The sequence below is a fragment of the Palaemon carinicauda genome, chromosome 26 (assembly GCF_036898095.1).
Source record: "Palaemon carinicauda isolate YSFRI2023 chromosome 26, ASM3689809v2, whole genome shotgun sequence".
NCBI lineage: Eukaryota > Metazoa > Arthropoda > Malacostraca > Decapoda > Palaemonidae > Palaemon > Palaemon carinicauda.
The window spans coordinates 86,008,336-86,031,353 of NC_090750.1; the positions used below are offsets into that span (position 1 = coordinate 86,008,336).

Below are 23,018 nucleotides of genomic sequence, written 5' to 3' on the forward strand. Positions count from 1 at the left end.
AAATAGAAGTAATTCTATCTTTTCATCTCATTTGCTCCACATATATATGTAAAGGATAAAACTTATGCTCAGATTCTATGAAATGGTGAAGATAAGCTCTGTAAAAGCTCTAGCTACCAACAGGTCCTCATGGTTATATATATGACTGTACTGTGCAGTACTTAACTGTGTTGCTGTATATCAAGGTGTTGTTTTGATATGTATCATTATTTCAATTAGTCTTACTTGCATCAGGTTTACCTTGCTTCTTCTAACATTGAAGAATTAGAATTATTTCTAGAATCTTCCCATATGTTCATGTTGCTTCATCCTAGAAGCTGATTTATTATAGATGTTATCCTTAAAATTAAAAGTTTCCCATTTCATCCCTTCAAGAGGACATGCCTCTTCCCCACCTAAGTGACATCTGGTAGTAAAACTCAACCTAAATCATTCTCTTCCATCTCATTGTACTTAACTGATGTTTTTGCGGGATGGAAGAAAAAGGTGTGGAGATACGGTCCTGCCCTTGAATTTCTGGCCAAAAATGGGGCACCATCATGGGCAGGAATAGCGTTGACCCCTATTTTTTGTGTCCTTGAACAGGTGCGACTTCTTGCAGCCTTTCCTCTATAAGGAGTGTAATGAATGGTGGGTAGAATACAAGAGCAGGAAGTAGGCGGCAGCTTGTGACTTCTCGCCTTTGGGTCTTCCTCAAGGTCAAAGAAATCCTCAAGTTCTTTTCTTTCGTCCTAAGGTATTTTACCCCTTATGCCTTTGTCTTTCTTCCTTGGGAAGTTTATGAAGAAGTAGAACGACCCATATCTAATATATTTGCAAGCAGCGTGTTATGTGGTTTTATCTGATTCCCCCAGTGGATTAGGTGAACCCCATCCTTCACTTCGTAGCAAGTTTGACATTGACAAGGCCAAGTCCTATGCTCTGAAAATACTGTGACCTTATGGCTTGGAGGGCATTCTGTCCATAGAGAACTGCGCCAAGTACTCACTAGTACTTCCTAGTCTCTCATTGCTTCCACCTCTGTTGCAGCATAGGCAGTGACTGATGTGATCCCCTCCATCCAAGCCTGGACTACCGTAGGCGCAGTTGACGACAGGTCTTTACCTTCAGTAGTTCATCACCCCCTAATCTAACGATGACTAGGAAAGAGAAGAAGCAGTTGTCTCCCTTCCACCACCCCCCTAAGGCCATTTCGAACTCTTCTTCAGAAGTAGAGCCTCCAGCTGCTACCCACCTCCCAAAAGTGAAAAGGGAGCACTTTTCCTGTGCCTAACCAGTGACCTCCCATTCACACAAGCGTGAAAAGGGTGCCACCAGTTTTTGATGGGAACAGTCACCAGTTGACAGCACAAAGTATGCTCAAATCCCTTCCAAGGATGGATCGCTGGAATCATTTTGAGAAGGTAGACAAACCTTCAAAACCAAGGCAGAATCTCCTGTGCTCGTATCACAAAGTGCTCTCCCTCATCAGTAGAAGAGTTCTCTGATGAGACTGATGCTCCTCCTCGTATGCTCGCTAAGACGTACAAAAGAGCGTATCCATCCCTCAAAAAATTTTCATATACATTTGAACATCATAATTGCATGTGCCTTTTGCCCCGCGAGGGCTCTACAGTGTTATCTAAAGAAGACCCAACACGTCAGACCTGAGTGTCAGTGACTCTTTCTTAGCACGGGTAGAATCAAGAAAGAAGTGTCTAGAACATGATCTCTTTCGGACTTAGAAAGTCGATCCATAATGCTCACGCCTCAACTACTGAGAGAGTCTAGAGAGGACTGGAACTTGCAAAGTCAGGGCCTAGGTCTCACCCCCATCTTCAAGAGGAATTTTGCAGTCAGCTGGGGATGAAGGTTGTGGTGTGTATGCACCAGACTATCTTTATGGCCTTTATTCTACAGGAGTACCCATGAGCTGCTTTAAGCCTATGCGCTTGGTCTTGCGGTTGCTGCTCAATTAGCGGTGTAGCTAGCTTAGGTCTTGTACATGATGGTAAGCATCTTGTCTATGGTAATGTATAGATGTAAGTCTGGAATAAAGGCAGAATGATGGGCCTGTCTCCTCTATTCTTTCTGCTCCTATCTTGGGGACAAAGCAGTTGAAGCTTAACTCACTGAATCTTACCTAATGCTGGAGAACTATACTTCTGAGGTCCATTATATAGAACCTTGAGTTCTTTATCTTCCATAGATGAGGGGAAGGATAGTGGAATATATACCAACCCATTGGTCATCATATGCCAAAGTATATTGTTTGGGACTGCGTTCCCCTTGAGGAGAAATAAATCACACCTTTGACCATGTACCAATCCTCTAGGACAGGGCAGGCACAATCAGCCGATTCATCCCAATAATAAACAGGAGGTTATTTGAGTCATCTCCTTTTTTCTCTTATGGGACAAGGTAGATTGACATTTCCAGGGAAGAAAAAGAACCTACCAGTTAGGTTTAGGGGGGATTTCCAACCCACCAAGCAGTGAATCTCCCTACCTAAGGGACGATGTTTTGTATTTGCATACTGAAGGAACAAATCACAAGTTTTTAAAGTAATATGTATTTTTAGCTATACAAAAGTGAGTCCTATGTATCAAACTTCCCTCCTCAACCACCCCTCTCAGTCCTGAGCTGAAAGGTCATAAGTGAAGAGACTTTGACAGGTTAAAGAATGGGGCTCCTCGCTCTCACCTGTCACTTAACTGCTCGTTAAACAATTCAACGGTTGTCCAGATTTTCACTAAATGACTCAGGTTTGTATAGCTAGGAAAAATACAAATTACTTTTAAGAATTTGTGATTCTAAAATGTTATAGTTAATCAAGATTCTCCTTGAATGATTATTACAGTATTTTAAAATTTTCAATTCTTAGTTTTAGCTTCTAAGTTTTCAAAGATTAATTTAGTACAGTATATGTACAGTATCTTAAAATTTCAATTCTTAGTTTTAGCTTCTAAGTTTTCATAATTAATTTAGTATATGTAATGAATGTATAAAGCAAAGGTTTTGGTACAAACGCTTCACAGTACTTGTACTAGATCAAATTTATAATATGGAAGTGTATTACTGATGGTCTTATACAGTATATATATTCATACAATCTTCTTTTGACTTTACTACTACCAGTGTATATCAGGGTTGGATGCATGAGTTAACTTTTTCCCTCTATTTCTTTATTTTTATTATTATTATTATTATTATTATTATTATTATTATTATTACAAACTATATCTTGTATCTTGATCCCCCACTCCCATCTCACCACATACATCTATCTTATCTGCTAATGCCCCACACTCATCCTCCCCATTACTGACATATTCTTAGCTCTTTTGATTGGTTCTACCTCCTTTCTTCTTATTACATGGCCGTAGTATTTCATGTGAGCTTCCCTAGCCTTATCGTTTATATATACTGTACCACACATTCTTCTTATATCTTGACATTCCTTACTTTCCAGTAGGGATATTCCAGCAATCCACCTCATCCTCATCCCAGTTCTTTCCAACACTCCCTCTTAAGTGCCCAAGTTTCTGCTTCGTACAACAATATGGGGTTGATAACTATCTTATAATTCTTGATTGTTCCATAACCGAAATACAAACCACGCTATTTACATTGGGTTTACTTTCGGCGTAGCTGAAATTGACGAGCCATTAGATTTTAACGAGGGTTTACTACCCCGCCCTAGTTAGCAGGGGTAGGGGGAGGGGTAGCTTGCTACCCCTCCCCCCCTCACACACCGGTGAAATGTCTCACTTCATTTTTGACTCGGACGATGGACAGACATGCCGGTCTTCGTCCTCGCTTGGCAGCCATTATTTGTTTTGTCTTTGCTTAATCACTTACTTTTCTTATACTCAATATACAGTGAGCCCTCGTTTATCGCGGTAGATAGGTTCCAGACCCGGCCGCGATAGGTGAAAATCCGTGAAGTAGTGACACCATATTTACCTATTTATTTAACATATATATTCAGACTTTTAAAACCTTCCCTTGTACGTAGTACTGTTAACAAACTACCCTTTAATGTACTGTACAGAATACTTAATGCATGTACTACAGTACCCTAAACTAAAACAGGCACAAATATTAAAGGCGATTTTATATCATGCGTTTCCTAAACACGCCAAAAAGCACGATAAAAAATGGCAACCAATGTTTTGTTTACGTTTATCTCTGATCATAATGAAGAAACAAACGCATTTACACATCTGTGTATAGGTTAGTTTTTGCATCGATATATTGATTATTCAGTACAGTATGTTGATTTTGTTATTACCAATGTTTTACTTCATTTTTCTTAGGACTTCCAAATGAAATGTTTTTCTTTATGACGCCGTCGTTTCAGGCGGCGTCATAAAGTACGCTCAGTAAACAACCACGCTCAGTAAACAAAGAAGGCATTTAACGCTCATGATGAAAGTGATAAATAATGATATTACAGTAAAAGCTTTTAGAAAATATGCTATTACAAATATTATTTACCGTATCTATATAAAATCATACAGTACATATTGTATGTAGCAAAGCAGGAAAACAATTTACGAGAGAGAGAGAGAGAGAGAGAGAGAGAGAGAGAGAGAGATTGTTTTACTTACGTAAATGTAAATTTTAAATAAAAAAAATATGATAGGTTACAACATGTATACTCGTCAGACTTTTAAAACCTTCCCTTTAACTTAATGCATACTAAACTAAAACAGGCACAAATATTAAAATGTTAGAATATTAAAGTAAAAAATAAAGATTGTTACTGTACTCACCACGAAAGAAGTTCAAGAAAAACTTGAATGATGATGGCGATGAATTTGCTGCACAGTAGAAATGATGATGATGAAGCTGATGATGTCTTCTACTGTGCAGCCAATGATAGTATTTTACGTCTCTTCAGACGGAGGTGTCTTTTCCTGGGACACCTCTTCAACTTCTTATTGTGAAACTTCTTCAATTTCTTCCGAAGGCGTACTAGCAGGAGGAACTGGCTCTTTTTTGCGAGGCTGGTAGAACATTGTGATCGGAAGTTGCTGCCGCTGCTTCTTTTTTTGCTCTAAGAGCATCCTGTAGGGAGTCATGATGTCATCGACCTTGTTGCAGAATTGCATAGACCGAACCATATCCTCGTCCCACTCTTGCAACATTTCTTTCACCTCCTTCACATGGTTGCAGACCTTGGCAAGCCGTTCTAATGTTAAGCCCGTTTCTTCGACATTTTCTTGGGTCTCTTCCTGTGTTTCGCTCTCTTCTTCACTGGCCGATTTCGTCAGGTCTTCTAGGTCTGCGTCAGTTAGCGGCTGGGAATGGCAGTCCAACAACTCGTCGACGTCTTCAGTCGTCATGTCGGCAAACCCGTCACCTCCAATTATCGCAGCCAACTGCACAGATTTGCGTATTGCAGAGTGTTGGATTTCAGACGGAGTAAATCCCTCGTCGTCGTAAACAATCTGGGGCCACAACTTCTTCCAGCTCGCATTAACGGTTGCAGGTTTCATTTCTTGCAGTGCCTTCTGAATGTTCTGCAGGCACGTGGCTATGGTGTACTTCCGCCAGTACGCCTTCTAATTAAAATCTTCATCTTCATCTTCTTGGGCAGCATCCACACACGCAACGAGGTCCGCCAAGGTATTCTTCGTGTAGAGGGCCTTGAACGCCCTGATAACCCCCTGGTCCATCGGTTGAATTAATGACATGGTGTTGGGTGGCAGGAACTCAACCTGAACGCCCTCATGCGACAGGTCAGTTGCGTGTCCACCAGCGTTATCCGTAAGGAGAAGGATCTTGAATGGCAAGGTCTTCTCTAAGAGATATTTACTGACTTGCGGGATGAAACACTGGTAGAACCAGTTGGAGGTCAGCATCTTCGTAATCCATGCTTTTGGATTATGCATCCAGTACACGGGAAGGAGATTCTTATTTTTATTTTTCAAAGCGCGAGGATTTTTCGACTTGTAAATAAGCCCCGGCTATAGCAAAAATCCAGCAGCATTGCCACACATCACGAGGGTAACGCGATCCTTGAATGCTTTAAAGCCAGAGGCTTTGGCTTCTTCTTTGAACAGGAAAGTTCGCGACGGCATTCTCTTCCAAAACAAGCCGGTCTCATCCATATTAAACACTTGTTCCGGCTTGTATCCACCTTCGGCGATAATATTCTTAAACGTCTGGTTCACGTAAGTTTCAGCAGCGGCAGTGTCAGCGGAAGCAGCCTCGCCATGCAGGGAAACGCTTTTCAGGGCGAAGCTTTTCTGAAACTTCGCGAAGCATCCTTTGCTGGCGGAAAAACGTTGTTTCTGACGCTGGGAATCAGTGGATGTCCCTGGTTGAGGTTCATCTACATCATCATCTTCTTCAGCATGGTCGCCATCGTCGTCTTGAGGTTCCTTTGCCGCAAAATTCTCATACAAGCTCAAAGCCTTGGTTCGGATGGTGTTCGTATCCAAGACTATGTTCTTCCGGCAGTCGGCAATCCACATTGCTAAAGCACCTTCCATGCGTACGATAGTTTTATTACGTGTGGTAACGACTCGCTTCACTGATCTGCTAAAGGTGATGGTAGTCGTCTTTCTAATGTTCGCCTCGTCCTTCTTGATATAGCGAACGGTGAATTCGTTGACTCCAAAATGGCGGGCTGCAGCCGCGTAACTTCTACCGTCTTTTAACATATCAAGAAGCGTCACCTTCTCAGCAATCGTCATCATCTTACGGTGGCGTTTAGGCTCACTACCAGCCTTAGTAGAAGCAGAACGCTTGGGAGCCATTGTACGTTAGGGTTTGACAGAAAGTTCAACAAAAAGTTAAACTTAAAACAGTCACGCACAGCACAGATTAAAGTTCACAATAACTTAGCAACATCTACACAGCGATACGGCGGGAGACAAAGTGGCCGCGAAAAGATGCTGCAGGTTGGAGAAGCGGTCAAAACACCAATCACAGGCTAGATTACAAAACTTGGGTTCTGATTCGTCATCTATCAGCGCTTGAACCAATCACAATCCGTCTTATATGCTACGTAGTAGTTACCAATTCAAAGTACAAGGTACCCTACGTATACAATACAGCTTTACGTACGCTATTTTACGCTTGTTTTGTTGTAGGATATGTCTCTCTCTCTCTCTCTCTCTCTCTCTCTCTCTCTCTCTCTCTCTCTCTCTCTCTCACTCTCTCTCTCTCGTACGCTTATTCGAGATGTGATTTTTGCAACAAAGAATATTATTGGATGCAGTACTACGTACGTATACATACAAAAGATTCATGGAAAAGATGCACATCCATTACATTTCTAGTACAGTAGTAGCCATCAGCACCCTTACACCATTCTAATATGGTATGACTGCATCTGATTTGCGTTTCATGTTCGATTTAATTTTACTACGTACTGTATACTGAATTATCGTATGATCACATTCTCTTTTCGTGTTTTATTTCTTTCTGTACTGAATTATATGTCATATGTAATGCAATGAACAATCAGTAAGAGCAGATTTTTCAATATTAAACTTAGCCGGTGATTATATAAGCTGCAACTCTGTTGCTCGACAGAAAACTCTACGTTAAAAATCCGCCAGCGATCGCTATACAGGTAGGGGGTGTACATCAACAGCGCCATCTGTCGGGCAGGTACTCAGTACTCAATGTAAACACAGAACTCAATTTTCTCTCTGTCGGGCTACCGGCAAGACCTACTAATTCGCTGTTGTTAACTGGATTTGTTTTCACAACTATTTGGTGAAGTACACTATTCTAGTTTTGAGCTTTCGCTATGCAGGTGTTTTATCTTCATCTTAAAACTTGAACTCGTTTTGGATAGATTTAATTATGGTGACAAAGAGAGTATGGACTTTCTTTCACTTTTAAATGGCCGACCCTTCCCTTAGACGGAAGTGTGTTTAGGCTTTTAATAATTATCTTATCACGTTATAGATTTTCCTCTATATTTTATATCTCTCCGCCTTTATTAGGCCTCTTCGATTAACTTTCCATTTTTTATAAACATATAAAAATAAATTTTAATGCTTTGTTTTTATAACGTACTTAAAAAGGCCGAGCCTGAGAGTAGGCGGTCCTAACTGGAACCGAAGTTAAACAACGTTGAGCCCTTTATATCGTCTTTAGCTTTTAAAGAGCTAAGGTTTTAAACTTTTTAAATGTAATATTTTATGAAAGAATTTCTTTGATAGTCTTCGTACTGTTTTCAAAGATGAACTAACGTTTAGTTTTTTATGCTACGCAGTTGTTGACGTTCAGGACGTTCAACATGCGCTCTATCGTTACGATAGAGAGAGAGTGTATCACGGTTTCACTTTGCAGTAAGAGTAAATCGATTCTGACGTTTTGTTCATTCTTTCTTAGCTTAAATGTTTTAAATTCTAATTTAAAGGAACTTTTTATTTGAAAAACCTTTCAGTTTTTTCCTTTAGTCAAATAACATGTTTTTTTGACGATATATAATTGGGCTCTTCTCTTAGGTGCGAAATCAAGAGAGAAAGAGAGAGAGAGATAGAGACGGAGGGAGAGAGAGGAGAGAAAACGTTCCGTTCAAGCGGGTAACGTTGTTCTCGTGTTACTCACGTCCCTAGTCGCTGTACGGGGAGGAAGGATAAAACGTTTTTAGGTTTTTATTCTCGTCCCCAGGCTATGTGCGGTGAGAGATTGAAAACGTAATTATATGAACTAGTGTTTAGTCTTTTTCCCAGCCACTGATTTTTCTTTTTATCTTAAAATATGTTTTCTGTTTTTTGCTGGTATTATGAGCTTGCATTATACGACTAATTTCGCAATTACTACCTTTTAATGAAGGGTAGAATTGCGTGTTTCAGGTAGAAATTAGTGCAAAACAGAAAATCGAAGTGATAAAGTGATATGCGCAAAGTGTTACAGTGTTGCGTCCGAGGCGCAAAGTGTTACAGTGTTGCGTCCGAGGGTTCGTCTGTTCGTGCCTGTCGTTCACCTAGTCCGGGACCTCTTGCAAGCTCCCAAGCCCAGGGGAGAAGTAATGTCAAACGACTTATGGGTTCGAGAGGCCTTGACCAACGAACAGACGTTTTCCCTCTATGGTATCGGGTGTATCTTACCAAGATCGCCCCTACCATAAGACGAGAGAGACGTTGTTTCTCCTCGCCATCCGTAGGCTTTTCGCATAAGAAACCTGTCAAAGTGTTGCAGTCACAGACAAGGTTTCGTAGCCCTTAAGCGAAAGTCAGTCCTTTCAGGACAGGTCCAGCGTCCTGGTTACAGCCATTAGGACAGCTCTGACCCTATGCAGTCATCGGATAACTGCTCGCCGCCTAACAAAAGCTTAACACAGACTCCGAGAGTCTTTTTTTGTAGGCAAAGTGTTGCGGTCACAGACGTTACCCTCGTCTATTACCACGACCATTTCCGTTGATCCTTAAGGGGTTGTATGGCAAAACATGCAGTATATGCTTGCCTCCCTTATGGAAGACTATTCTGCCAATTAGTCCGTTGAGTCTAGCCGTTTATCTCATCGATATCCTGGCTTTCAGCCAACCTAACGTTCCTTTGTGCTTACTGTTGACGTTAGCGTAGCTTAGTCACGTCAGTCAGGTTGTTTAGAACCACACTCGATGCGGTCTCGTGTGGTTTTTCAGCCGCATTTGGACGTTAGGCCACTGGCTGATGCTCCTGTTGACGTTCAAGACGTTCACTAACAATCGGAGTTGACTTGTTTTGACGCTGTGCGTCAACCTCCGCATTCTAGAGTTGTTTTGACTGCTCAGTCTAGGCAGTCAAAGCAGTCTCGAGTGGACGCTGTGCGTCCTCACGCACCTGTTGTGGTTGACAGTTCAGTTGTTGACAGTTCACAGACTGTCAAGCAGTTACATGACGTTGCGTTCTGGTCCGCTACTAATGCACCAGTGAGAGACTTAGCTTTTATCGGACAAGGTTGCTGTTCTCCCTCCTACTGATATTCCCTTGAGGACTCTGTCAGATGGAGAGGAGCCTAAAGCTGCTTAGCCTCCTATGGACTTTAATTAAATCATGATGATTTTTTTTAAGGATCTTCGTCCGGATCTTTTTGTAACTGCTGCTCCTCGTTCGCCTAAACGTCAGAGCTTACACTAGGCCTAGCTACTTCGAAGCCGTTGTTTTTAAGCTAGTGCTCTCTCGCTCTCCTAGAGAGCGTTACGTTGGCTAGGCGACTGGTTTTTCACCAGGAGGAGTTTGGGGGATACAGCCTTTGCTTTCCCTTCTTTTAAACTGGTTTATAGAGCGAGAGTCTGATATGACACGAGAGAAGTTCTCGGCTTGGGAGTTCATGCCTCTGCCCAGATAGACTTCTCAATTCTGGTAGACTCTCCCTGGCGCCTAGCCAGGAGACGCTCCAAGTTGTTTACAGGTCAACTTCACAGCTGTTGTCGAGCCTTTGAAGTTTTGCTGTACTATTATGTCACGCATAACAAGGCTTTCAGGGATGGTAAACGGTTCCGCCTCAGTCGCTAACCCCGTCTGTTGCCACACCTGCTCCCGTAGACCCTAAATGGGCTTTGCTGCAAGACATGCAGTCCAAGCTTGCGTCCTTGATAGAGGACTTAAATGCGGAGAAGAACCTTCTGGCCAACAACCTTCCAACCGGTCGGTTGTGCGCCCTGTTGACGCTGAGGTAACCTACTCGCGTCTGCCAGTTGAGGTGGTTCCTCCACCGATGCGACCCAGTGTGGGTTGCCAGCCGCACGTTGACGTTAAGCGACGCTCGGAGGTGGTTGTTGACGTTCAGGACGTTCAACAACCAGCAGAGGTGACTTGTTGTGACGCAGTGCGTCAACCTCAGCAACCCGGTAGGGTGTTGACTGCACAACCCAGACGGTCTAGACAGTTTCGGGTTGACGCTGTACTTCCTCGCGCTCCCATGGTTGTTGACAGTTCACAGACTGTGCAGCAGTTCCATGATATTGCGTCCGGCTCCGTCACGCATCCACCAGTGCGACCGGATTCAGCGAGTCAGACGTTGCCCACTCCGTTGCCGTTTCCTCATCAGTTTCGGATGAGGAACCCTCTGATGAGGACGTTGCTGAACAAGACGATCAGCCCCCAGCCCTGCTATCCATCCAGAAGATGCTGAAGAAGGAACGCTGCTCAGTCAGGCTGTGGATGAGTCTGGTAGGGACGCTGTCATCCGTGGATCAATTTGTGTCACTAGGAAGACTACACCTCCGTCCTCTTCTATACCATCTAGCTTTTCACTGGAAAAAGGACAAGACGCTAGAAGCGGTCTCGATCCCGGTTTCCGAAAAGATAAAGTCTGGTCTGACTTGGTGAAAGGACTATATCAACCTAAGAGAGGGTCTTCCCCTGACTGTTCAGACTCCCAACCACGTTCTCTTCTCGGACGCATCGGACGTAGGCTGGGGTGCGACATTAGACGGTCGGGAATGCTCGGGATTATGGAACTCGAGTCAAAGGACAATACATTTCAACTGCAAGGAGCTACTGGCAGTACGTCTGGCCTGGAAAGCTTCAGGTCTCTCCTTCAAGACAAAGTGGTGGAGGTGAACTCGGACAACACCACGGCTTTGGCGTACATCTCCAAGCAAGGAGGGACTTACTCTCTGACGTTGTACGAGATCGCTAGGGACCTCCTCACCTGGTCAAAAGGTCTAGACACATCACTAGTAACGAGGTTCATCCAAGGCAACTTGAATGTCATGGCAGATTGTCTCAGTCGGAAGGGACAAATAATTCCAACAGAATGGACCCTCCACAAGGATGTATGCAAGAGACTTTGGGCCACCTGGGGCCAGCCAACCATAGATCTCTTCGCAACCTCGATGACCAAGAGGCTCCCAATATTTTGCTCACCAATCCCGGACCCAGCAGCAGTTCATATAGATGCCTTTCTCCTAGATTGGTCACATCTAGATCTATATGCATTCCCTCCGTTCAAGATTGTCAACAAGGTACTGCAGAAGTTCGCCTCTCACGAAGGGACAAGGTTGACGCTAGTTGCTTCCCTCTGGCCCGAGAGAGAATGGTTCACAGAGGTATTTCGATGGCTAGTAGACGTTCCCAGAACACTTCCCATAAGGGTGGACCTTCTACGTCAGCCACACGTAAAGAAGGTACTCCAAGGTCTCCACGCTCTTCGTCTGACTGCCTTCAGACTATCGAAAGACTCTCGAGAGCTAGAGGCTTTTCGAAGGAGGCAGCCAGAGCGATTGCTAGAGGAAGGAGAACATCCACCCTTAGAGTCTACCAATCGAAGTGGGAAATCTTCCGTATCTGGTGCAAGTCAGTATCCGTATCCTCGACCAGTACCTCTGTAACTCAAATAGCTGACTTCCTCTTATTTCTGAGGAAAGAACGATCTCTTTCAGCTCCCTCTATCAAGGGTTACAGAAGCATGTTGGCATCAGTCTTCCGTCATAGAGGCTTAGATCTTTCCAACAATAAAGATCTACAGGACCTCCTTAAGTCTTTTGAGACCACGAAGGAGCGTCGTTTGGTTACACCTGGTTGGAATTTAGACGTGGTACTAAGATTCCTTATGTCAGAGAGGTTCGAACTGCTACAATCAGCCTCCCTGAAAGATCTCACCTTAAAGACTCTTTTCCTGGTATGCTTAGCCACAGCTAAAAGAGTCCGTGAGATTCATGCCTTCAGCAAGAACATCGGATTCTCATCCAAAACGGCTACATGTTCTACAACTTGGTTTTCTAGCCAAAACGAGCTGCCTTCTTGGCCTTGGCCAATATAGTTCGATATTCCAAACTTATCGTATGGTTGGAAATGAACTAGAAAGAGTCTTATGCCCTGTAAGAGCTCTTAAGTTCTATTTAAAACGAACTAAACCTTTACGAGGCCCGTCTGAAGCTTTATGGTGTTCAGTTAAGAAACCATCTTTGCCTATGTCAAAGAATGCTTTATCCTATTTTATCAGACTGTTAATACGAGAAGCTCATTCCCATCTGAATGAGGAAGACCAAGCTTTTCTGAAGGTAAGGAGACACGAAGTTAGAGCTGTCGCAACTTCCGTAGCCTTTAAACAAATTAGATCTCTGCAAAGTATAATCGACGCAACCTATTGGAAAAGCAAGTCAGTGTTCGCGTCTTTTTATCTTAAGAATGTCCAGTCTCTTTACGAGAACTGCTACACTCTGGGACCATTCGTAGCAACGAGTGCAGTAGTGGGTGAGGGCTCAACCACTGCAATTCCCTAATTCCATAACCTTTTTAATCTTTCTCTTGAAATGTTTTATTATTGTTTTTGGGTTGTCCGGAAGGCTAAGAAGCCTTTCGCATCCTACTTGATTTGGCGGGTGGTCAAAGTCATTTCTTGAGAAGCGCCTAGATTAGAGGTTTTGATGAGGTCCTGTTGTATGGGTTGCAACCCTTGATACTTCAGCTCCTAGGGGTCGCTCAGCATCCTAAGAGGATCGCGAGGCTCCGTAAGGAAGACGTACTTTAAAAGGCAGAGTAATTTTTCAAGTCGACTTCCTTACCAGGTACTTATTTATTTTATGTTTGTTATTTTGAATAACTGCTAAAATGAAATAAAAAATCCTTAGCTCATAATAATGTAAACAATTATTGCTGGTCTCTACCCACCCCCCTGGGTGTGAATCAGCTTATATAATCACCGGCTAAGTTTAATATTGAAAAATGTTATTTTTATAATAAAATAAATTTTTGAATATACTTACCCGGTGATTATATAATTAAAGGACCCTCCCTTCCTCCCCAATAGAGACCCAGTGGACCGAGGAGAAAATTGAGTTCTGTGTTTACATTGAGTACTGAGTACCTGCCCGACAGATGGCGCTGTTGATGTACACCCCCTACCTGTATAGCGATCGCTGGCGGATTTTTAACGTAGAGTTTTCTGTCGAGCAACAGAGTTGCAGCTTATATAATCACCGGGTAAGTATATTCAAAAATTTATTTTATTATAAAAATAACATATTACTAATTACAGTATTAATGGAATTACAGGTAACGAAATATCGTATGTGGGGTCTTCAGATATCGCAGTATTTTCGAAATTTCCGGAAAATCCGCAATATGTTTATATAGATGGGTTATGAAAAAAACCCGCAAAGTGGTGAATCCGCGAAGGTCGAACCGCGAAGTAGCGAAGGCTCACTGTATATGTAAAAATTTTTCTTGTTTATGTATATATTTGAGTATAGAAATCAGTATGTTTCCTTTACAGAATTCGTGCTTGTGTGTGTAGTGTACGATATCTCCGTGGAACCCTCGGCAGTTAGGCCACCACGGTGTAATTTCATGGGTCGCGATCGAGTTTGACTACGGTCTCTCTCTCTCTCTCTCTTGAGGTCGTTCACCCTTTACTACGTTTTACCTTTACTACGTCTGAGTAGCTTCCTTCCCGCGTGGGTGGGGTTGCTACGCCGTACATTTTGTTTCAATTAATTTATGAATCTAATTGTATTTGTTGACTTTTCAGTTTTTGTAGAACGATTCCTTTCGGGGTTTTCGTTCTTCATTTAGTGAACATTCATATTTAAATTACATAATTATAATTGTTATAATTCTGTGTTTGTTACAACTCTCCTTCTGTGAGTGTAAGTGATTTTGAGGGCACATGCCTGTTGTGTAATTCTTGTGTTCTTTTCCCTCGGAATTCCTCTTCGGAGTCTTCCCGGGGCGAATGAATGCTAACTATTGATTTTTGTTTTTTATTTTTCACAGTTAACGATCTAGTTTCGTTTCTGTAATGTGGCAATGAAGCGAGCTGTTTTGTTGGGGCCTGGGGAATCTGCTGTTGCTGCCTCCCCTATAGATCTTCGTCAGGGGTGTGTCTCCTTCTCCTGGAAGTGCTCCCGTGACGACTGACAGCTCTCCAGTTCATTTTAGAACACTCAGGAGGCTCGCCTCCTTGGGTGAGTAACTTCCCTTCCGAGGGAAGATTTCCCGTCCAGGCTTGAGTTTTTTCCCTTCGGGGGTAACTCCTCTTGCCTTTTTTTCGTGCGACTATGCTCTTGGTGCTGAGCGGTCGCACCTGCAGTTACGCTCAAGGGGCTGAGCAACTGCAGGAGCCCCTCTTCGGAGGATTGCTCTTTGACCCGTCTCTTCTACGAAGTGTTCCTCTTTCGTTCGCGAGGGAGGACACTCATAGAGACTCCTCTTCGGAGGACTCTTCTGCTGTTGTTGCTGATGTTGCTGAAGGCTCAGTCCCCTTTGGGGGGCTTCCAAGTCCTACAGTCTCTCCTGCGAGTGCTTCTCCCCCGGGGGGGGGGGAGTTCACAACAGAGACTCCTCTTCGGAGGACTCCGTCTGCTGTTGTTGCTGTTGTTGCTGAAGGCTCAATCCCCTTCGGGGGGCAGCTGAACCCTACGGTCTCTCCCGCGAGTGCTTCTCCCCCGAGGGGGAGTGCACCACAGAGACACCTCTTCGGAGGCCTCCGTCTGCTGTTGTTGCTGAAGCCTCTGTTCCCTTCAGGGGGCAGTTGAGCCCACGGTCTCTCCTGCGAGTGATTCTCCCTTTGGGGGAGTTCACCACAGAGACTCCTCTTCGAAGGACTCCTCCTGCTGTTGTTGCTGTTGTTGCTGAAGGCTCAGTTTCCCTTTGGGGATAGCTGTTGCCTACGGTCTCTCCTGCAAGTGACTCTTCCCCTCGGGGGAGGTCACGTTCAGAGACTCCTCTTCGGAGGTCGGAGGGTGTTGCACCTGTCCGAGGTCGTCTTCATCTTTGTTCGACGTTCTACGCAGAGGACCCTCCTCGACGAGTACCGACCATTGCTGCTGCTTCTCCTGCCAGATCTTCTAATCTTCACCTCCGTTCCTGGACGCAGATGCGCAGTGGGCGCCAACACACCCCGTTTACAATGGGCACTGGTACCTTTGGGTCTAAGGGGCTTATTCCACAGTGTGGGTAAGTCCCTTAAGTGCCAGGTTTTTTCCTGCGCGCCCACGATCTCCTGCGCGCAGTAGCGCTAGCGCTCACCTGCTTTGGACCACGATCTCCGGTAGCTGAGTCTCGCCGTAGATCTTCTTCCTGCTCGCCAGCGCTCATCTGTCCTTCTGGGCGCCAGCTCTCTTCAGTGCTCACCTGTTCTTCTGTGCGCCAGCTCTCTTCAGTTCGCCAGCGCACATCTGCGCGCCCTTTCCTGCTACGCGCCAATGGGCGCCAACGGTTTTCCTGAACGCCCAGGATCGCCTGCTTGGCAGCTCGCGTCAGCGCTCTCCTTCCTGATGCACCTGTGCGCCTTCTGATTAGCGCGATGCGCGCTAACGTTCGCCCTCTCGCCCACGATCTATCAGACCTGGACACAGGCAAAAAGTCTTCCTGTCGCCTTCTCGCCGTCAACCTTCTCTAGTTTCTTACGCGTCAGCAATCTCCTAAGCGCCCGCGCGATTCTTCGCCTGCTCGCTAGCATTTTTAACGCACCACCGCCGCTCGCCAACGCGCCATCGCTTGCCATCGCTTGCCAACACGCCATCGCTTGCCAACACGCCTTCACTCACGTTCGGGCCATCGCTCGTCAACGCGCCATCACCCGCCTATGCGCCATTCCCGGCCGCCTGCGCTCACCCTCGCGACCGCGCACCAACGTGCCCGCGCACCAACGTGCCCGCGCGACCGCGCGACCGCGCACCAACGTGCCCGCGCGACCGCGCACCAACGTGCCCGCGCGACCGTGCACCAACGTACCCGCGCGACCGCGCACCAACTTGCCCGCGCACCAACGTGCCCGCGCGACCGTGCACCAACGTACCCGCGCGACCGCGCACCAACTTGCCCGCGCGACCGCGCACCAACGTGCCCGCGCGACCACACGCCCACATGCCCTCGCGCATGCGCACCCATGTTCGCCCGCTCGCGAACCAACGGTGTTCCATCGCGCCAGCACGATTCCTGCCAGTAAGCCATCGCTCGCCTGCGCACTATCGGATTCTGACCGCCAGCTTTCGCCCTTCCAACCACGCTCGCCCTCCTTCTGCGCTCCCTCGCGCACTTTCGTCTGCATGCCCACGCGTTTGCGTCCGCGTTCAGCCAAGGATATCGCGCCTCGCTCTTAACATTTCTCCTCCACTGTCAGAGAATCCATTATCGCTGAGCCTCTATGCCATGGGTCGGCAAGAGGTTTCACCCGTTGGGCAGAAGGAGCCATGCTTTAGGAGAAGGTCCTCCATAGGGTCGTCGACGGCTTCCCCCCCCGGCTTCTTCAGTCAATCCTTTCTTGTAGGAAAGCATCTGAGACGGGAGCTCCGTCGTCGACCTCTCAGCTCTGATCAAGTTTGTCGAACAAACTTCGTCCAGCGTGGAACAGCAGAGTCGATCAGACTGGTAACGAGACCGCAAGACTCCTTATGCCCTGGATCGGAAGGACGGGTACTTCTAGGTCCCATTCCATCCATCTTCCAGGAAGCACTTGGAATTCAGCCTATACTACAGATGTTCCTGCTTAAGATGCTGTGTGGCGATCCCGCCACAGCATCACAGGTTTTCACCAGAGAACTCTCCCTGCTTTCCTCATGGCCGATCAGGAGCAGGCTTCCGCCTCCTTCGCTTTTTGGAGGTCTGTCCAACTCCTGTAGTCTTGGGTTCGACCTTCTTCAACACCGGGACAAGCTTCCGGGACTTTACCAAGAGTGAGGGATTATGGTAATTTGCTAGGAGCCTTCTCTACTTCTGCCTCAACATCTGGAACATCTAGCCATGATATTGACTCCTTCTCCGAGCCTTCCCTTCAGTTGACTGTGGCATGGCTGAGGAGAGTCGCAGAACCTTTTCTCAGTAAAGGAGAGCTTTCAGCCCTATCTTGGAATATTTCCTGGGTCTCCTTTCCTCATTGACCCGTCTACGTCCCGAACTGGCGCCTCAGGGTAAGTTCCCTGTTAGGCGGCCCAAGTTCCGGTGGAATCAAAGCAACGATTAACTGGACTTTCTGGCCCCTATGGGACCAGCGGAACGATTAGACCTGCAATGGGTGTTGACCTGTGGAACCTCTTGCATGGGAGTGGATATTCTCGTCCTTTCCCCGCATTTGATGCTGTTCTCGGACTTGTCAAAGAAAAGGGGGGCAGCCATGTTCCGGTTCAGGCCTATGGTCAGGACCTGAGGGGTACCTCCTCATCATTCAGGTAGGCTTAGAGGCCGTATTCTGGTCCTTCTACAGATCCTACAGATCCTGCCAAGTCGCTCCGTGCACGACAACTCCATGGTACTGGCGTATTCCAACCAGCAGGGAGGTACATTTTCATACTTTCGCATCTTGCGGTAGGGATACCGAGATGATCCGAAGTCCACTCGATACTGCTGTTGGCTCGCTCATTCCGGGCAGAGGAATGTTCTCTCTGACAATCTGAGCAGAGCCTCACAGATAGAGAGCACCTGGGGGTCTTTGGCCTCTAGTAACCAGCAAGTCCTGGCCTGGCGGACCTGATCACGACAGCCTGGAACTTCAAGCTTCCGCTGTACTTCCCCTCAGTCTCAGACCCCAAGACTCTTTGGCAAGATGCTTTCCGGTGACGGTGGGACAGCATCGACGCCTACGTCTTCCCACCTTTGTTGTCTGTTGAGGAGGGGTCTCAACGAGACCAGGTTGTCTGTCAACTTTTTGATGGCCCTGAGAGCTCCGCTGCAACTATACGCAGTACGGTTTCCGGACCTTCTGCATCCCCTGACGGAACTCCCGGGAGAGCTTCTTCCACGACACAGGCTACTCAAACAACCACACTACAACATTCTTCACAAGCAGTAGCATCGCTTCGGCTTCACGCCTGGAGACATTACGCCGCCTCCTCACGAAGAGACAACCCGCAACAGGTGCGGAGCGGAGGTCGCGTCACCTGCGATAGTCATCCGCAGGGGTCTACCAGGCGAAGTGGAGAGTCTTCTGTGGTTGGTGTCATGGGAGGAGAACCTCTTCCCTTGAGGCCTCTACTTCAGCAATAACGGAGTTATTGCTTATCGGCGGGAGGAAACTCTTTTCCACTCTCGGCAGTGAAGCCTATCGCTCAGCCTTTCCCTGGCCTTCAGGCTGAGAGGAATAGGTTTTTTCCTTCCTGCTGGATCTTTCTTTGCTCATGCGAAGCTACGAATGTACCTGCCCAGTCGGAGTGAGACCTCCTCCATGGAGCATGGTTCGGACTCTTAAGTCCCTTAAGAGATCTTCTTACGAACCATTACGTCAGGCTTCTGATCGTCGTCCGTCTTGGAGGACGGTGCTCCTGCTCGCTCTGGCCTCGGCCAGTGTGTAGGCAATCTTCATGGTCTCGTACGACTCCGCCCTTTCAAGAGAATAGAGGGAGGTAACATTCAGGTTCGCTCCTGAGTTGTTTTCTAGGCTCAGAATCTTGGAGTCCCGGACCTTCGGTTCGACTCCTTCAAGATTTCGAGTCTCCGCTCTGTATCAGATGACCCAGACCTTCTCCTTCTTGCCAGTAAAGGAACCGAGGGGTTATCTTTGAGAACAGCTGCAGTTTGGCCTCACGTGCAAGCCGGTTTGGGAGCACAGGAAGGACACAGGGGAGAGTCACCAGTATACCTTTTCAGCTCGGACTCAAGGGCATTCATCTCGACCTGAATCCAGACCCTCCCCCGTCACGTCGCCCTACAGCACGATGTCGGATACATCGCAACGTCCCTCGCCTTCAAGAAGAACCACTCTGTGACGCAGGTGCTACAAGCTGGAGTCTGGAAGCGTCTAATGAACTTCGCAGCCCACTTCCTGCAGGACGTGACCCACAGGGGTATCGATACGTTTCTATCGCTCTGTGGTGGCTACACAACAGCTGGTCTAACCTCAGGCTCCTTTTTGGACAGGTAGCAGAAGGTTGAGGGCATTGTTACCAGGTTTTAGACTGCATGAACGGAAGAAGTATGTCTGGCCCTTACTTCTTTCTTCATCGTCCCCTCTACTGGGGAAGCAGCATCCTGGTCTCTGCATAGCTGACCTCAAACCTCTGCAGGTAAACCATGCTTCCTTGTGTTCCAAGTATTGAGATAATACTGTCGCGTCCCCCATACCCTGACGAGGTGGTATTGGGAATGTCCTAACCCAGAGTTCCATCTGGAACTCCAGGTCAACTGCCTAGGACGGGTCACACTTTCTTCCTTCACACACAAGTTCCTTGCTCCTTTCGGAGCAAGGAACTTGTGAGGTTCAGGGACTCCTTTTCTCGAGTGCGACTCACTTGGATTCTGAGTCCCCGGGTAAGCCAAAGCCAGTATGGCTGGGGACTTTCCATCCTTCCTAAGGGGTAAGTCACCCAATGTAAATAGCGTGGTTTGTATTTCGGTTACGGAACAAATGACAAATTCGGAGATAATTTGTATTTTTCCTAACCATACAAACCTTAGCTATTTACACATAATTGCCTGCCAGCCCTGTCCCCCAAGTCAAGTCCTACCTCTAAGTGAAGTGAGACATTTCACCGGTGTGTGAGGGGGGAGGGGTAGCAAGCTACCCCTCCCCCTACCCCTGCTAACTAGCGTGGGGTAGTAAACCCTCATTAAAATCTAATGGCTCGTCAATTTCAGCTACGCCGAAAGTAAACCCAATGTAAATAGTTAAGGTTTGTATGGTTAGGAAAAATACAAATTATCTCCGAATTTGTCATTTTTGAGCTTTAATGGCATTCACTTGTCTAAAACAACTCCAGTTAATTCTCTCCACTGTTGTAATGCTTCTTTCAGTCTCTGTCTTACTACTTGTTCAGTGCCTTACTCCTTTGCTATTTTGATCCCAGTTGTTAAATTAATTGTTTTGTTTTAGCTCTGTACCATCTTCTATTTGTATGTTTAATTCTTCATGTCCTCTACTGCTAATCATTAGTTCTATTTTTTCAGTGTTCACCTTTAATCCTTTCCTTTCTAGGGCTTCTTTCCATGCTAAAAACCATTTTTAAAGGTCTTCGTCTGTGTTTAGTATCATGATTAAATCATCCACAATCATCAGCTCCCACAATTCTTTATTTTTCCACGATTCAGATGTCAAAGTGCCTGTAATGACGAAGAACAAGAAAGGACTCAGCTGATCGTGAAGAAGTTCATCCTCCAAAGGGAATGCTTCAGTATCCATATATTTTATCTGTACTATGGGTCTTGCCCCCTCACACATCATCTTCACTAACCGTACCAACTTCTCTGGTACTCCTCCCTTTCTCAAACACTTATAGACTAACCATCTTGGTACTCTTGTCATATGCCTTTTCAAGGTCCGCAAAACATATTAGCTTTCCTGTTTCCATCTAGGTACTTCTCTTGGACTTGTCTCACTTTAACAATAGCATCCACTGTGCTTTTTCTTTTCATATTATGATGGAATAATCTGTAACTTTATTAGAATTCCCAATATTCCCAATCACTGTTGACAAAAGTCTACTATATTTGCATTGTAAAAAATGTTATGTTGAAGATGAAGCTTCTGTTCTTGCTTATTTATTGCTAATAACAGTATTTGAACCAAGATTTGTATAATTTATTGTATCAAAGGCAAGTAAGTTAAAACTTTTTTTTTTTTACATTAAAACTTTTTTTCACAGGGAGAATTGGAAATACATGAAAACAGTGTCCATGGGATCCGAATCAAGTGTGATATTTGCAGTGATACATTTGCGTTTTCTAAGTCCTTGAGGAACCATCATTTACGAAAACATAATAATTCTACAAGCTTTTCATGTGAGGTATGACTAGTATGAATATGCTTTTCTCAACTTTATTTTTTTTTTTTTTTACTTTACGTTCAATAGTCATTCATGTTACTTATTCAGAACAAAAAATATCCCCTTTTGTTCTTTTTTTTATGTCGACTAACTCCCAAAATTGTGGGAAGTGCCATGGTAGATTGATAGATAAAATTGTTTCTCCATAAAAAATTATGAGGTAACTAAAATTTCTTCTCTATTATAAATCTTTTAGTCATTAACCTGTTTTTGAGAATTTTCAGTTTAGGGGTATTAATTCATTAGTAATTTAATTTTACGTAAACTATCAATATCAATTGTGTACTGTACTTGCTTCCAAATTACTGTTTCACAACTTTCTGTCACCCTTGTTAGTAATGAAAATGCTGAAAAGTCATCAGATTTGACTAATCCTTTATGATAGCAAAGTATTTGGTAAACTAATTATATTCCTTTTTCATTATTTGCAGTTTTGTGGAAAGCATTTCAAGTCGAGGGGTAATTTGTGGACGCATCGATTAAGTCACATGGATAGTGCCCGAAAACATGAGTGCCCGCATTGCTCACAACGTTTTATTTCCAAGACAAAACTGAACAATCATCTCCAGACTCATTCAGGTAATTATTATTTGCTAATTTAGTCTAACCACCCAGTAGGGATTATTGAGAGCTGTCTCATTCAGGTAATAAGTCCTAAGTTATGATGAAAGAGAAGTACATTGCACAGAGAAGCACCATTGTTGGATAGATGTAAAGGTGGTGCCGGGTAAAGTCAAATTATGTGATTGTATTATTCATAATGAGCCCTTTTTTTAATCGAACAAGTATGACTTCATGGCTGTTTTAGGAGAAATGATAGAGCTTGAGTTTATGGAATACTTGCTACATGAAGAAATAGTATATGTTAATTATCAGAATTACTTTAACAAAGAAGTGTTCTGTATTTATAATTTTATGGATAGAATGCATATTGGATTTGGGTTCATGGAATTTCATCTTCATAGTCTGGTGCTAGGAATATCACTGCTTGAAAGATAACAAAATTATGAAATAAGAAGAATGGCAGAAATAGGAAAGATTACAGAGATGATAAGAGTCTCACGATTCAGATGGCGTGAGCACATGTTTAGGATGGATGGTGAGGAGGGCTTGGGAGGAACCGGTTAGTGGGAGAAGATCCAGAGGAAGTCGGAGAATTAGATGACAAGATAAGGTGAAGGATGCTATGGCAAGAAGAGCTTTGGTGGAAGAGGTTGCCTTGATAGAAGGCATTGGAGAGGACGCACCAGGCAATCGACTCATTAATATACGGATAACAGTGATAAAGAAGAGTCTTGTGCTGGTGTCAAGGTCATTCAGGGCCGAAGTGCAACTGGGAGAAAACTCCTCAGTTACACTGAGGCAGATTTAAAAGAGGTT

The 23,018-nt window shown here is 45.1% G+C and overlaps 1 protein-coding gene across 2 annotated transcripts in view; it reads left to right on the forward strand.

Annotated features, from left to right (window-relative positions):
- The window catches only part of LOC137619658 (zinc finger protein 302-like), a 69,403-nt gene that overhangs the window by 40,968 nt on the left and 5,417 nt on the right, over positions 1 to 23,018 (forward strand). For both annotated transcript variants that reach the window (XM_068349886.1, XM_068349887.1), the window contains exons 6-7: positions 21,459 to 21,599; positions 22,070 to 22,217. In XM_068349886.1, coding sequence (XP_068205987.1) covers positions 21,459 to 21,599; positions 22,070 to 22,217 — 289 coding nt within the window. The remainder of the gene's footprint in view (positions 1 to 21,458; positions 21,600 to 22,069; positions 22,218 to 23,018) is intronic.